At 41.9% G+C, this 17,517-nt stretch overlaps 1 protein-coding gene across 1 annotated transcript in view; it reads left to right on the forward strand.

The window, feature by feature from the left end:
• LOC126249732 (uncharacterized) overlaps positions 1 to 16,086 on the forward strand; it is a 42,737-nt gene extending 26,651 nt beyond the window's left edge. The window contains exon 3 of the mRNA XM_049951413.1: positions 12,527 to 16,086. Coding sequence (XP_049807370.1) covers positions 12,527 to 12,701 — 175 coding nt within the window. The 3' untranslated portion in view covers positions 12,702 to 16,086. The remainder of the gene's footprint in view (positions 1 to 12,526) is intronic.
• Positions 16,087 to 17,517: the final 1,431 nt, after the last annotated feature.

Genomic DNA, 17,517 nt, shown 5'->3' on the forward strand with positions numbered 1-17,517 from the left:
CTCCCTCTCCCTCTCTCTCCCTCCCTCTCTCTCCCCTCTCTCTCCCTCTCTCTCTCTCCCTCCCTCTCCCTCTCCCTCCCTCTCTCTCTCTCTCTCCCTCCCTCTCCCTCTCCCTCCCTCCCCCCCTCTCCCTCCCTCTCCCTCTCTCACCCTCCCCCTCTCCCCCCTCCCCCTCCCCTTCACTCTCTTCCCCTCCCCCTCCCTCTCTCCCCCTCCCCCTCCCTCCCCCCTCTCTCTCTCCCCACCTCTCTCCCTCTCTCCCCACCTCTCTCTCTCTCCCCCCCTCTCTCTCTCCCCTCTCTCTCTCTCCCCTCTCTCTCTCCCCCCCTCTCTCTCCTCTCTCTCTCCCCCCCCTCTCTCCCCCCCTCTCTCTCCCCCCCCTCTCTCCCCCCCTCTCTCTCCCCCCGTCTCTCTCCCCCCCTCTCTCTCCCCCCCTCTCTCCCCCCCTCTCTCTCTCCCCTCTCTCTCTCTCTCTCTCTCTCTCTCTCCCCCCTCTCTCTCTCCCCTCTCTCTCTCTCTCTCTCTCTCTCCCCTCTCTCTCTCTCTCCCCTCTCTCTCTCTCCCCTCTCTCTCTCTCTCCCCTCTCTCTCTCCCCTCTCTCTCTCTCCCTCTCTCTCCCCCCCCCCCCTCTCTCTCTCTCTCTCTCTCCCCCCTCTCTCTCCCTCCCCCTCTCTCTCCCTCTCTCTCTCTCTCTCCCCCCTCTCTCTCTCTCTCCCCTCTCCCCACCTCTCTCTCTCCCCACTCTCTCCCCCCCCTCTCCCCCCCCTCTCTCTCTCTCTCTCTCTCTCTCTCCTCCCCCCCAAATCTCTCCCCCCCCCCCAATCTCTCTCTCTCTCCCCATCTCTCTATTCTCATTTCCTGTGTGGTGGGGATTTGCACGAGCTGGCTGATGCACTTGTGACTGTTGGATATTGTGGTTGTAGTTTAGTACATTCTGAGATGTGCACAGTTTTACATATCTGAAGTTTTAAAGGAAGTTGACAGTCTTTGCACTGCATTGATACCTTCTCAAGACCTGTCTGAATACTTGTGCTTATTTTTTCAGATAGTACTCCATTACAGATAACTGCATCATCCACAGAAAGTAACTTAATATTGTCTGCCATGCCACTAATACACAGTATGAACAGTAAGTGTCAGCACACACTTCACTTGGGCATGCTTGAAGTTACTTCCATGCACTGATCGGACGATTGTGAGAGGAATGTTTTTGAGGGAGTGGGGGGTGTGAGGGCTATTCATGACCTTCCTCCCCCCCCCCCCCCCCCGGACCACCGTCCAAAAACAGCAGAAGCGTTCAAACATTTATCACTTACCAAATTTTACAGCTAACTTCCAAAGAATAAAATAATGTGAGAACTAAGTCTCTAAAATGGCCAGGGATTCTAGAAAATACAAGCTATGTTGTTACACATTATACTTTTCTGTTGCTTGCATTGCTGTGTGCTCACGTTTGGGTGCTTGCAACCTGACCAGTAACATTCCAGCCAGGTAAATTGCACAGCCATAGACTGAGTGTACCTGCTGTTGACATCAAATCCAACATGGTTCTTAGAGACTGGTTTCCCGAACATAAGTGTAAATGACTGAAAGAAACAGCATTTCCCTCATTCACCTGCTTACTTAGCCATAGTTTGTAAATATGTATTTTCTCACTTGTAGTGCTTAGTAAAATACTGATAACAGTGAGTGCACATTTCTACTTTGTATTGTGTAGATTATAACATTAAATTTGTGAGAGATTGTTTTTATCATATTTCTTCAGTCAATTGCATGACATTTGTATGTCTCAAATTTTCAAATGTGTGCTGTGTTTCTCTGAACTGCAGTTTATGGAATGACTACAGTTTGTGAAATATTATGCTAAAGTGACTCACTAAATGCTGATGTAAACAAATTATTATATTAAAATATTCTGCAAATTTTATCTTTATTATTATTATTAAAATCATAGGTAATAGTGGCGATGACAGCATGCTATATTTGGTTCAAATGGTTCAAATGGCTCTGAGCACTATGGGACTCAACTGCTGTGGTCATCAGTCCCCTAGAACTTAGAACTACTTATACCTAACTAACCTAAGGACATCACACACATCCATGCCCGAGGCAGGATTCGAACCTGCGACCGTAGCAGTCGCACAGTTCCGGACTGCGCGCCTAGAACCACGAGACCACCGCGGCCGGCGCTATATTTGGGGAAGGAGGAGGGAGTCAGCGTGAAAGTGTGACACTCCCACCCTCCTCTCCTCCCAGAAATGAACTATGCATCTGCACCTGGTTACTTCTACATCTGTTGATGACTTTCCATCCAAGATAACTTGTAGCTTTATCTGTACCAATAAATCCTCAATACAGTCACAAATTTCGTTTGCTACCATAAGTGAGTTTACTTTTCTTAATAAGCGTTGGTGTGATACTGAATAAATTCGTTTCAAATGTCTGGCAATACTTTGTCTACTTATTTGACATGATCCACAACTTCCAGTATGCTATCACTATATAAATAGTGTGATGAGTAAACAGAGCATGAAGCACTCTCTCTTTCAGCTCCTAATAGTATTAGTATTAAACTTGGCATTTTCTTTGTAAAAACCCTTTTCCGCCCCATAAATACTTGTCAAGAAGTTCATGTTCTCATTTAATGTTTATATTTGTTGGCAATACCCAAATTTCAAGTAGTTTTGTTCATATAGTATTATAATGTGGTGCATACAACTGCCACTCTGTGAACCTCATCCTGATGATCTTTCACAACATCCATTAATAAAGAATCACTGCCAAAAAGTTGAATCCACAATGTGCATCAAATACACAGTCAGAAACCTAATATCAGTCACCGCAAGTACTGACTCTTCACCTTCACCAAAGATTTAAATTTGAGTCTAGTGGAGATACTCATCAACTTTTGCAAAAATTTCTGTGGTAATATTTAGAGCACCATTGACTTAAAACACTTAAATTATCAGTGGCATTTGTAAACTCATTACTATAAGGCATTGAAAATGAAATGTCACTCAACAGTTGAGGTGACAAGCTGTAAACGGAAAACTATAGGTTTCAGTTTCTCGTAGTCTCCTTTTCATAGTACCAAAATGACAAAAAAGAGTGTCAAAGCACTAAATTTTCTGAGTCTACGTATGAGCTTTTCTCATTCCAGCATCATAAAATTAATCTGCCCTCTCCATGACGCCCACAAAAATTTAATTAAGAGCAGGCAAGATTATCAAATTGCCCTTTTTATGTAACTGATTTTGGAAGTTTGAAAATGTGTTGTGCCTCAAAAACTGTATGTAAGAAGTAGTATTCTAAATTTATTGTATCTCAAATTATTGAAAGATGTCCACATTGTGCTTGTAATGTATATGACTGTGATACCTAAATGGTAAGGATATTTCATACTATATGTGTGCAAAGTATATCTTTTTATAAAATTAATATAAGTATGGATATATTTTTGATTCAGTGATCCAGAATTAGATTCTTGTGTGATTAAATCAGAGGTATACAAGAAGTTATGTAACTAGAAATTATTCACAATATTTTATTCATATTCCAATATTGTTAGGTTGATATTGAAAATTAAAATTCTGAAATATAAAAAAAGTCAGAGTGAATGATTATATTGTTACATATAAATGAAAGTAAGGACACATTAATACTCTCTTGAAGTGGAACAAAAGTGAATACGTTTTTAAAAACCACTTATTGATCCTTAATAATGTCTGCAATACTTAACTTGCTTTCAAATTTTCAGATTTATGGACTTTTGCATTATTTTCATGCTTGCTGTTTTTTAATTTTTAGTAGTGTGACTTTAGCTGAACAAAATGTTGAAATTTTTTTTGGGTTGTTTAGGTAAAGCATATCCTAGCACCAGTATAAGATCAGGTAAATGTGGGCCCCCAGGGAGCTCACCACTCTTTCATGAGTTTGTGCTTGGCTACCATGGGCCCCCCAGCCTTTGCAGAATTTTTCCCTTCTGAGCTGCATGTCTGTCCTCCTCCTGTTCCTTTTCCCCTTCCAAGGGAAACATGTCTGAGATATTTTTTTGGAATGTGTTCTGAATTTTTGGTATCTGACATCAGAACAGTCCCCCACACTGCTTTTTTTCTTTCTTTCCTCCTTCCTTCATTCTCCATCTACTATCCTTCCTCTGCTTTGGCATTTGAGATTCCTCTTTGTTTCTCCTCCTTCCCTGTGTGCTCCTGAAGGCCAGCCCATATGTCTGCTGTATAACAGGTGACTGGGTAATGCATAATTCCCAGCCCTGGGTTGACAGGTAGGGTTCGCACGTATCTCCTGGTACAGGCCAGACCCAGGAAGGGGTAATGGCCTGGGCTGTTACCTTCCCAAATTGCCAATTGGTCCCTCTGTCAGGAGCTTGGGAGGTGTAAACAGTCACCTAAGGCAGGTGAGCCCCCCTCCCTTCCCCAGTTGGAGAGAGTGCACCATCGGAGACGCAGGCAATCGTAGTGGATTTTCTCCCATTGAGCTAATCACCATCTCAGTTTACATCTACTAAAAGCAAACGGAATGAGGCTAAAGATTCAAATACTCTCACAGCTGCATCTCAGTTCCCCATGGTATCACGAACTGAAGGAGGTCAGTCCTTTGCTATGGTTAATCCATTTATAATTCAGAAAAGTGTTGCTGCAATTGCCAATCGTATGAAATCCTGCTCTCATTTATGTAATGGCAGTTTGCTATTGGAGACGAATTGTGATTCTCAAGCCCAACAACTGCTTGCAGTTTCACTCCTCGACAACTATCCCATTTGTGTTGAGGCCCGTCAAATGCTGAATTTATCATGTGGTGTTATTTACACTAAGCTGCTCGAAGGCCTGACTGAGGGAGAAATCCAAACTTACCTCTGTGATTGGGCATCACTGCAGTCCAACAGGTAATGAAAAAGGTTGATGCAATCTTAGTGCCTACACGCACTCTTTTTCTCATATTTGATCAAATAGTGCTTCCATCAAAAATAAAAGCAAACTATGAAGTCATCACAGTCCGACCAAACATTTCAAACTCAATGTGTTGCTACCAGTGTCAACATTACAACCACACTTGACTGTCCTGTCGAAACAAGACCAAATGTGTTACTTGTGGTAGGGATGGTCATGAAGAAGATTGCCTGCCTCCTCCTCCTCCTCCTCCTCCTCCCCCCTGCTGTATCAATTGCAGTGGCAAAACATGCAACCTCAGACCGAGGATGTCTGGTGTATCTTGATGAGCTGGCTATCCAGGAGATCCAAGTGAAGGAAAACGTGCCTTGCCCTGTCACTAGCAAGTTGCTGGCTAGTCACAAGTCCTGCATTTTACCATCTGGCACTTACAGTGCTGTCTTGTTATACTTCGCTTCACAAAGGGCACAGCAACGCAGACTTGCGACCTCAGATTCAGCACGATTGTTGTAAAATCGCCCAGTGTCACGGTAGCATCCCCATCTCCTCTTCCTCCAGGCGTGCAACAAGCCACCACGTGTTCACATCTGTCAGTGGAATCACCTGCTACTTAACTGGCAGGCTGGAAAGAACAGAAGGAATACTCCCATGAAGAATTTTTATGTCCCCCAGTCTGAATCTTCCTCTGCCAACCGGAAAAGCTGCAAGAAATCAAACAAAGGCAAACAGTGTTTTCCTTTGCTGGCTCAGTGATCCTCTTCAAAGGTGTCACCACATTTTACTCTTACCCGGCCAAACTCTCTTTCGCCGGTGTGCACTGCCAACTGTTTTTCTGCCCTGGAATGCGCAGGCCAGCCCAGTGAGAATGCCAGTGCATCTCATGGAACCTCTGCTCCCTGTAACAGTGAGTTGAAGGCTGGCACTCGGCAGCTGCTGAGGTGAAAACCCTTCATTTTTTCCCTCCTCCCTTTTTCCCGTCACAAGTCTCCTCCAGTGGAACACTCACAGCGTTAGCTCCCACAAGGAGAAATTACGGCTGCTCTTGGAATTACAGAGCCCACTTGTTTTCTGCCTCGAGGAAACAAAATTGCGTTCTCGTGACTGCTTTGACCACTCACATTTCTTTTCAGTCCGCTTTGACTTTCCCCCCAAGGATGGCTTTCTATCTCATGGGGAAGGCATGCTGCTCATCCGAGATGACGTTCATAGTCAAACCACCCCATCAAACAACTGGCTGCAACCTGTTGCAATGTGCATTTTCCTTCCTCGGTTCACCGTTTCTCTTTGTAGCGTCTACATCCCTCCATCATTCGGCATCACTAGGGACGACTTCCTCCAGCTTATTGGTCAACTTCCTAACCACTTTCTGTTGCTTGGTGACTCTAATCAACTCATCCTCTCAATCAACTCATCCTCATCTGCCTTAAAACTGGAGCACCCTTGTTCCTTTCAGACTCCACACACACCTATTCCCATTTGGACCTCTCTTTCTGCACTGCCCAGCTTGCCTGTCGCCATGAGTGGTCCGTTCTCTCTGACACGTACTCAGATGACCATTTTCCTTCTGTTTGCTATCCGTTCGCTGACTCTTACCCCACCTATGAGTAAACACAACTGGCAGCTTTCTGAGGCTGTTTGGAGGCTTTACTCCTCCCTACGGCCTTCGCCGAACAACATTTCCCCAGTTATGATGACCAGGTGGAATACCTTATAAACGTGATCCTTACCACCGCAGAATGTTCCATTTCTCATACTTCATCTTTACAGTGCCATGTTCCAGTCACTTGGTAGACTGATGTGTGCCGCAATGCAGTTCGAGTGCAGAGATGTGCTCTCTGAATTTTTAATGGTCATCCTATGATGGCGCGCTGTATTTGTTATAAATTGTTGCAGGCACTGTGTTGTCGCATTCTTCAGGACACCAAAAAACCCTAGCTGGACTTCCTTTACTAGTTCTTTTAACAGTTCCATTCCCTTTTCTGTGGGGTGGGCCAACGTCCAGTGGCTCACTGGGACCAAGGTCCATTTCCCAGTTTCCAGCCTCACCATAGCAGATGATGTCATTGTGTACCCTACAGCCATCTCCAACACCTTAGGTCGCTATTTTGCGGAGATTTCAAGCTCCACCCTCTATCACCCTGCCTTCCTCCATTGGAAATTAGTGGAGGAGGGCGGTTAATACCCTTCTCCTCTCAGGATTGTGAATACTACAATACCACCTTTACTATGAGGGAGCTAGTTCATGCTCTCACTTCACCATGCACTTCTGCCCCAAGGTTGGACGATGTTCATATTCAGATGTTGCTGCACCTTTGTCTAATGGGCAAGCACTTTCTCCTTCATATGTATAATTGCATCTCAGCAGAGGACATGTTTCCCAGACGCTAGCATGACGGCGCTGTCATGCCCATACCTACAACTGGTAAGGACAGGCACCTTCCTTCTAGCTACCAACCCGTGTTCTCTCATTAGTTGTGTTTGCAATGTGATGGAATGCATGACTCAAGCCCAGGTGGTGTGGTGGCTCGAGTATCGCAATTTACTAACCATTGCACAAAGTGGATTCCGAGTGCACTGTTCTGTGGTTTACCATCTCGTCACTTTGTCGACCAATGTCACAAACAGTTTTCTGCAGAAATACCAGACTGTGGCTCTGTTTTTTGGAGAAAGCCTATGACACCTGCTGGAGGACTGGTGTCCTCTGTACTCTCTACATGTGGGGCTTCTGAGGCTGCCTGCCTTGTTTCCTTCAGGAATTTTTAAAATACATAATTTTCAAAGTCCCTGTGGGTTCTGCCTAATTGGACATGTGTGCAGGAAAATGAGATGCTTCATGGCTCCGTCCTGAGTGTTGTCCTCTGTGCTCTATCCATTAACCCTGTTACGGCCTGTCTCCCACCGGGCATATCTGGCTCCCTAGTCATCGACAATTTTGTGATCTGTTGCAGTTCACCATGGACTTGTCTCCTTGAGCAGTGTCTTCAGCAATGTCTTGATCGTCTTTACTCATGGAGCATTGACTGTGGCTTTCGCTTTTCCACTGACAAAACCGTTCATATGAATTTCTGGCGGCGCGCTAGGTTTCTTCCACTGTCTTTACATTTTGGGCCTGTTGCTCTTCTTTTCGCTGAAACTATGAAATTCCTTGGGCTCGTGCTTGACAGGACACGTTCTTGGTCCTCCCACATGTCTTACCTGGCTGCTCGCTGTACCTGGTCCCCCTGTTTCCTACGTGTCCTAAGTGGTACTTCCTGGGGAGCGGATTGGACCATCCTCCTCCATTTGTACCAATCCCTGGTCCATTCAAAACTAGAGTATGGGTATTTCATTTATGTATCTCCATGTCCATCCATCTTATGCTGTCTAAATACAATCCACCATTGTGGAATCCATTTGGTCACTGGCGCCTTTTCCACTAGCCTGGTTCAGGGTCTCTATGCAAAAGCAGCCAAACTACTGCTGTCATACCGGCATGGTGCTCTACTCAGCAGATACACATGCCATTTGTCTGCCATGCCCAGCCACCCATCCTATGCCTCCTTCTTCGATGACTCCTTTAACTGCCAGTATCGGGTGCATCCCTCTTCTCTGTTACCTCCTGGAGTTCTCTTTCAGCTATTGCTCCACCAGTGTAACTTCACGCTCCATGCCACTTTCCTGATGGGTATGAACCCTTCACCACCTTGGCTTCGTGCGGTGGCCCATGTTCACCTTCCTAAGGAAACTACTCCAGATTCGATCTATTGCTGTAAGTTTCTTGAACTTTGCACAGAACCTAGCGATAGTACCTTTGTGTACACTTGGACTTACTATGGCGTCAAGTGTGCCTTTGCCATTGGCACCAACATTTTTATGCATCGGCTTCCTGAACACAGCTCAGTATTTACAGCAGAGCTCTTTGTCCTGTATCAGGGCATGCAGTATATTTGGTGACACAGGCTTTTCAATTGTGTCATTCTCTGACACCCTCAGTGCCCCTCAGGCCTCTGTGTGCTGTACACTGTCCATCCCTTAGAGCAACGGGTCCAAGAAAGCTTCCACTTGCTCACTCTTGAAGGAGCCACTGTGATATTTATGTGGGTTCCTGGTCACATTAGTCGGATGGCAAATGAGGCTGCTGCCATGTCTGCAGTCCTCCTATCTCAACCTGCAAGTTCTCCCATGCCTTCCGATGATCTCCGTGTTGCCATCTGTCAGCAGGTGGTGTCACTTTTGCGTCACCACTGGTCTTCTCTTTATGGGAAAAGCTCTGGGGAATTAAATCTCCCCCAGTGGCTCGGCCATCTTCTCTCAGTCCTCTCGCCACAAGAAGATAATTTTAGCTAAGTTGCATATTGTACACTGTCATTTTGGTCATCAAAATTTAAGTGGTGATCTCCCTCTACTTTGTACTCATTGTCATCAACCTTTGACACTTCACCATTTTCTGACCAAATGCCCTTTTTTTAACCATTTACATTCTAATGTATGTTTGCCATCTGAATTATTGACTGTCATCCATGTTTTACGTTTTATACATCTTAGCAATATGGCGAAGGACATGTAATTGTTAATTCTGCACCTCTGTTGTCTCTACAGTGTATTTTATGGACCTTTCTCCAAGAGGAATTCCTTGTTCTTAGCTATATTTCTTCCCATTGATTGGGCTTAATGTGTAATTGTTTTTAACTCCTGTTCTGATGTGGGCTTGTATGGCCTTAGTTGTTTCTGTGACCTAAAACAAACCAAAACAAAAACATATAAATGTGGGAAATTTCCCAAAACCCAGCCTCAGGTAGGCTGGCAAAACTGGTGTTTAAAAGCTTAGGACTGAACCAAGGCATCCCTTCAGTCTGTCACATATTGTGCAACCATATCAACTGGACTCGCATCGGTCAGACTGCAGATTTTATAGCTCTGTGACTACATATGCTACTGTGTGACACACAGTAGAATTTGAGAAATTCCAAAATTCTGGATGGACATCTCTTTGACTTTAAAATTTTATAATTTCTTCTTCTCTTCTAGTACAGAAAATAGTAATTTCGGATATGTTTACAATATAGCATGGCTTTGTTCTTCAGAGTCCGCTGTAGCAGTGTGCCACATGAAGCTGAACATATAATTAGCAAGCCACCATAATTCTTCTTTGTTCACAGGTAAACAGTGAACTACCGTTTGTTGTGCAGGAGAGGGAATGGGAACTCTTACAGATACTGGTGACAGTTGATGGGCACCTATATTGTTACTATGTTTATGTTATGCTGGGAATCAGAGTTGGAATCTGCATGCCATGGATGTTGGACTGGTCCTTTAGTGGAGTTTGATAAGGATTGTACCAGGAAACTACAGATGAAAGATTGAGGTCACTGTTTGGCATGTTTCTGTTAAGATTTGCATCCATTGTGAATGCAGAACAGCACTGAACCTGTTGCTGCATCAGTGAATTGGCACAGTTTCCTGTGAACAGTATGACAATCAAAAGTTAAATAGGGTAGTAATTTCCCATCCTGTTTGGCAGTGTTAAATCTCCAGTTTTGTAAAGATTTGCATTCAGTGTGAATGTAGAACAGCACTGAGCCTGCTGCTGCATCAATGAATTGGCATAATTTCCCATGAACAGCATGAGAACCAAATTATATATACATTAGTGGTTTCTCATCTTGCTTGGCAGTGTTAAGTCTGCAGTTTAGTAAGTCACAGAGAATCATTGCTAGAAATTAGTGAGAATTCCATAATGAATAAAAAGCCTGTACCCAGATTCCAGGAGGGACAGTTGCCTCCCCTGGATCCCTCTCTCCTCCTTGCAGATGCCTATGGCCTTTCTCATTTACTTTATCAATGCCATTCAACCTCATCACCTGCAAAAATGCTTGTACCTAGATATTCAGCAGCAACTTGAACCAATGAGAGTTACAAGGGACGAAATCTGGACTGCATAATAGATGCACCGGACTTTCCAACAGTTCCTGTGTGGGAGATGCAATTTGTGGATGGGAAGTAAATAAGTTCCTTTTCGTAATAGTCAACACCAGTGTACATACTCTGCAAACCACTGTGAAGGAATGGCAGAGGATACATAATGTGATACCACATGTTAAGATTTCTTCTCGTTCCAATCATGCATGGAGTGTGGGGATGAATGACTGCTTTTAAGCTTCTGTGTGTGGGTTAATTAGTCTAATCTTGTCTTCGTGGTCCTTATGGGAGTGATACATAGGGGGCTGAAAAATATCTCTGGATTCTTTATTTAATACTAGCTCTTGAAACTTTTGTAAGTGGGTGTTCACTAGATAATTTTCAAGGGTCTGCCAATGCAGGGTTTTCAACATTTCCATGGTGCTGTTCAGTGAATCAAATGAACTCCTGACAATTCATGTTGCCCTTCATAGCATGATTCATTGTCATTATGTTCCTGTTTTGTATTGTGTGCCATTTCATTGACTGTTGTCAAGTGTGTAGTGAGATCAGTATTATCCATCACAAATCAGTATTGAAAATTGTCTCCTTGTCATGAGACAGCTCAAAATTTGAAGGGGGAATCCACTAATTTTGAACTCTCTTTTTTAGTGCGACAATGGTACAAATGGTGTCTGGTGACTTTGGAAGTACGTGCAGTTCAGTAGTAAATCATTGATGCCCACTCAATGAATAATGTTTCTTCCATTTGTTTTGGACTTAAAATTTTGCCTTCTGAAAACCTTCACTTTGAGGGGTGTTCAGTAAGTAATGCAACACATTTTTCTTTCTCAGACAATTTTGGTTGAAAATATGTGCAATTTGGTTGTGGGACATCATGGAATATTCCTACTTTGACCCCTATAGTTTCATGAAGTTCTGGTATGTGGCTGCACTATATGTAACCTTGAAAATGGCATCTGTAACAGAGGTGTGTTCCGAGCAGATAGCTGTCACTGAATTTCTTTTGGAAAAAAACTAGAGAATTTCAGATATTCATATGTGCTTGCAGAATGTCTATGGAGACCTGGCAGTGAACAAAACCATGGAGTATTGTTGGGCAAGACGTCACACAAGGTCACACAAACCTGTTCGATGTCCCGTGTGCTGGTTGGCCCCACACAGCTGTGGCTCATGCAGTGTCAGAAACTGAAGAATGATTTCAGTGTGTTTGTTACCACAAAAATGAAAACAAATTTCTCCTCCTTCATGACAACGCAAGTCCTCATACAAGTCTCCACACCTGAGAGGAGCTCACGAAACTTCATTGGGCTGTTCTTCCTCATCCACCCTACAACCTGGATATTGCACCCTCCTTGTATGGCCCCATGAAGGCTGCACTCCATAGGAAGTAGTATGGGGAGGTGATTGATGCAACCAACATCGACCAGTAGAGTGGTACCATGCAGGGCACACAGGCCCTCCCAATAAGGTGGCATAAGGCCATTTCATTGAATGGAGGTTATGTTGAAAATTAAGAGTTTTGTAACTGAAGGAGTGGGGCATAGTATGATGTGATTGAACAACCCTCATACAATTTTACATTTTAAAAATACCATTGTTGAAAACCAGTTTGATTTTTAATTTTCATATTTGGATTATCAACGGCGATGTATTCGCTAATCATGCTAGTGTTACTTTGATACCAAGAAAGTTTAATTTATTTTTGTTTCATTTCACAGTGTATTTGGAGCTCTAATGTTCAGTTTTGGCTCTGTTCTGATGTGGGCAGTAATGAGGAGCATTCTGCCAGAGAACAGTATCATTGCTACAACCTGTGGCATATCGTCAGCACTTGGATTAGTAAAAGCCGGAACAAATTATTTGGAGTTTGTTGACTCACAGGTGAAAAACTGAGTTTTTTTTATGAAAGTACCCTTTGTATGTTATGAATTTTCGGAGTACAATTAGATAATTTAGCTTCAATGTAAAGGAGTCACCGATTTCATTATGTGTTACCATATAATATTTACTGTTATGTAAATTTAAAAGTGCCAAGCATTTTTCCCAGGTACAAATTCTTAACTGTAGTCACTTTGATCAATGACTGCACCCTTATTACAAATGTATTTCTTATTAAAGAGGCATGCTGATTACACCTCAGAAAGCAACAGGATATTTTTCTGTGTATACTTCCTTCGTGTATTTTGTTGTGCTTTCCAATTTTTAAATATTGAGGAATGTTGTTTCCGGCAGTCACCCTCATATTTTTGTTTGTTGAAACTGGGTTGTAACAACCTTTTTTTTTTAAAAAAAAAATTACATCCTTGAATATGTTATATACCCAGGAAGGATATCTCCATTTTGAATATGTATTTTGTAAGTGTACAACCACTATTAGCCTGAAATAAATGAAATAAAATGTTTTGATGTGTATTTGGAGTAGCTTCTCTTTGGGAAAAAAGGTACTACAATGAACTACTTTACTGAAAAATCGAAGATATCTCACAAAGAATCTGCCTTTGACAGTAGCTTGAGACATACTCTGTCATATGAATCTAGGAAATAACATGTACTCTACATAAACAAAAATTAGTTGCCACATGTATGAAAGATCACCACCTGAGAGTGGCTTGACCAATTATGGCAAGGTTTGTATGAAAGAAAATTTTTAGAAAATCCAACAGAAAAGTTGGAAATAAATGTAAATTACTGCATGTATGAAATATTATCAATTAAGAACAACACGTTATCTTTATTGTGTTTGTAATTGTCGGGATGAGATAAGTATGAAAGAAAATTTTTGGAAAATCCACTGGAAAAGTCAGAAATTAAACTCAGTTGTGAAAGATCATCACCTGAGAATGGCCCGAGTGATTTTTGTTCATCATTGTGGGTGGAAATGCTATTTTTGGTATGAAAAAGAAAAAAAATCCATTCAGTTTGATGGTTCTGCTGTCGCACGTTTTCAAAATAAAAAAAATCAGTTTGATATATACAGGGTGGAGAAAAATTGTGTGATGAAATTTTAACCCTGGATAGCTGATGCCAGTAGGAACCAAAATTACTAATGTTGTGTAGGTCAACAACGCACCATTTTTGAACTACGGAAACTTGACGCCATGCGCTCAGATTGGCTGTGGGATTGTCCTGTTGCCGTTTGTCAGTTGACGGACAGCACCATGGTTGTCAGTTCACATATACTAATGTGCCTATCACCGAGCCTTGGATACTTCATGATCTCCGGCAGGCAGACCATTCGTGGTCATGCATTGTCCAGAGCATCTGGCAACAGGGCAATCCCATGGCCAAGTGGAGCGCGTGGCACCAAGTTTCCGTAGTTTAAAAATGGTGTGTTGTTGACTTAAACAACATTAATAATTTTGGTTTCTACTGGCATCAGCTATCAAGGATTAAACTTTTGTGGCACAATTTTTCTCTACCCTGTGTATACAGGGTGTATCAAAAAGAATCATCTGATTTGGCACGTCTGTATTTCTGAAACTAATAAACATATACAATGATTTTTGTGTTTTGATGAATGGGAAACTCAAAAAGTTTTTTTTTTTTTTTTCATGCCTTTTCTTAGGTGTTCGATATGCCCCACTTGAAATGCAAGGCACATGTCAATGTGCTATTCAAATTGTTCCCACACTGCAGCGAGCATGTCATGAGTTATAGCTTCCATAGCTGTAGTTATGCCATGTCCCAGTTCATTCATTGTTGTTGGTAATGGAGACACACAGAGTCATTTATAAACCCCCACAAGAATTAATCACATACAATCACGTCCGGTAACCTTGGAGGCCAGTAATGTAAGGCTGAATCATTTGGTCCAGTGCGACAGATCCATCATTCAGTAATCCTTTGATTTAAAAATTCCCACACTTCCAGATTCCAGTGTGGCGATGCCTCATCCTGTTGGTAAATGAAGTCATTCAAATTAGTCTTCAACTGTGGGAAAAGGAAGTTCTCAAACATATTGAGATATGTGCTTGCTGTAACAGTGTTTTCGGCAAAGAAAACTGAACCATGCACCTTTTGCTGTGAAACTGCACAAAACACGTTAAATTTTGGAGAGCCCCTCTCATGTTGTACAACTTCATGTGGTTGTTCCGTACTCCATATTCTCACATTATGACGGTTCATCTGTCCATTTAAATGGAATGTCACTAAACTCTAAGCTTGGAGGAAAAGTCGGTATGTCCATCTTTGCAGAGATCATTGCGGAACTTGGCTGCTCGATACAGGATGTCAAATCAAACACCTTTCAGCCGTCTAGTTTCCAGGCTTATTTTATTTGGCTACCAGTTTCGGCGATTTACTATGCCATCTTCAGGTCCCTGACCAATGTGTAGAAAGATTCCGCCTCGGTTCTAGTCAAAACAGGAGCCAGCATTCGAATACTGGTATTAGTAGATTTCTGTTTGCTTTAGTGATCACTTCAATCATCAACTGTCACCTTCAATATAGCCAAGAACGAAATTACAGAACTCCACATGTTGTTTGTCACCTTCACAAAGAGCCTGCAGTAGCTGAATTTGGTATGGTTTCATGTGTAAACATCGACGCAACGTATGCCAGATGGACTTCGGGGGCATGTTGAGCTGCATGCCGAACGGATCCTTGTGAAACTGTGGTGGATGCGTTTGACGTTTGTGTCAGACGATTTGCCATTACACAAATAACCTGTTTCTCGGGATTTGCCCATGCCATCGTCTAATGCTCTGTGCTGTAGGAGGATCCACATCATACCTAGTACGGAAGTCATGCTGAACAGTTATTACTGACCCGCACTGTGCAAAAGTATAACACAAAATGCTTTCTGTTGTCCCAACACCATTTTTACTAGAACTGGAGGGGCGCACACTGCTGCTATGTAGTGGGAACCATGTAAAACTCAACGAGTTTGCTCTTCCCAATAGTACGTTGTTCATGCACGTATCTCAAAGAACATAATAATTATGATTTTTTAAAAATTGGATGATTCTTTTTGATACACCCTGTGTGCGTGTGTGTGTGTGTGTGTGTGTGTGTGTGTGTGTGTGTGTGTGTGTGTGATATATAAATGGGAAACAAAGTTAACACAAGTCTCGAAAAGTTGTTGACTGATTTACTTCAAACTTTTACCCAATACTCTAGCGTTTGGATGGACATAGGCAGATAAGCTATATATTTTGTAATATATATAATATATACAGATACAAGTAATATATAAAGGGTGAAGCTTGGTTACCACAAATCTCAAAAGGTTCTTTTCCAATTTAATTCCCATTTTTACATGATACTCTTATGAACAATTGAATGGGCATAAGTTATATTTTTTTGTAATATATTGAATGTATAAATATATATATGTAACATATAAAGAAAAAACATCTTTACCAAAAATCTTGACGAGTTCTTGATGGATTTATTTCAATTTTTTACCCAATATTCTACTGCATATCCAAACAGAAATCAACATAGAGGAAGCAGAGGAGGAGATAGGCAGAGAGATGGGGGGAGGAGATGTACGGAGAGAGAGAGAGAGAGAGAGAGAGAGAGAGAGAGAGAGAGAGAGAGAGAGAGGAGGGGTGAGAAGATTGGCCCTGGGGGGGGGGGGGGGGCAGTCAAGGAATTTTGGATGTATATGCAAGTCCCATACATATCTAGCAATTGCAAAACATTGCAGGCTTTGCTAGTAAGTGTATAAATATAAGGCACTCATTGTGTCACACATTAAAAGATTTCACTTAATACGTATTAGTTTGAAATTATATCCATAGCTATTGATACAAGCACCCATAGGGTGCTAAATGGTCAGATCTATTCTTGCAGTTTCTTGTCTGCTGGCACATTAAAGATCTTACTAAACACAACATGTTGCTCTCCTTGTCAAATTGGTACTAATTAAAGTTCCTTTTGACCTGGCCAAAAATATGAAAACTGGTATAGGGTAAAGTAAAGAAACTTAAAACTTTTGCTCTCCAGTTCTGGAGTGTGGTAGCAGACATTATCATATGGGCAAGCAGCTAGATTGATATACAGGCTGATTCACGAAGGTATGCAAATATTTTAATATGTTATATCATTCTGTAAGTAAAACTAAAGAAAAAAGTTGATATAAACACAGGCCCATAAATGTTTATTTGCGGAGTTATGACTAATAAAAGATTTTTGCCTGAAATTTACCAACTTTGCTAATATGAAGCCATTGCAAGACTGTACAAGTTTAAAGTAAAATAGAATTCCATTTATTTTGTTGTTATCGATCTGGTGAATCTAATAAAACATGTCCCAGATGTTTTTCTGCAGTAGTTATCCAGAACATCCAGAGAAGCAGAGACGTAATTTCATAAAAATTTTAATTTATTTACTATGTGGCCCAATTTGTTTTTAAAATTCCAGGCATTGGCACGAAGTTTTCAACAGAAGTCGTGGAGAATTTAATTTTGGAAAAATGATGCTTATAGCGTTAATTGAAACTGTATGAATGTGTCAGATAATCTGCTTTTATTAACCCTTTCAGGGTGGAGCGCGTTTCCCCAAAGCGGAGCAATTCGGTGGCACTGTGTGGGTTCCATATCCCTTAGGTTTCTTACTTCGCTTATAAAATCTACAGTTTTTGACTTTTTTAAATGAAGCTTCAAACACGCTCTTACATTATTCCATATCGTGCACTTTTTGACTTGATAGTGGTGCTAAAATAGAAAAAAATGAAAAATTGATTTTTTGATTTTTTTTTAGTTGA

Source organism: Schistocerca nitens, chromosome 1, assembly GCF_023898315.1.
Source record: "Schistocerca nitens isolate TAMUIC-IGC-003100 chromosome 1, iqSchNite1.1, whole genome shotgun sequence".
Classification (NCBI taxonomy): Eukaryota; Metazoa; Arthropoda; class Insecta; order Orthoptera; family Acrididae; genus Schistocerca; species Schistocerca nitens.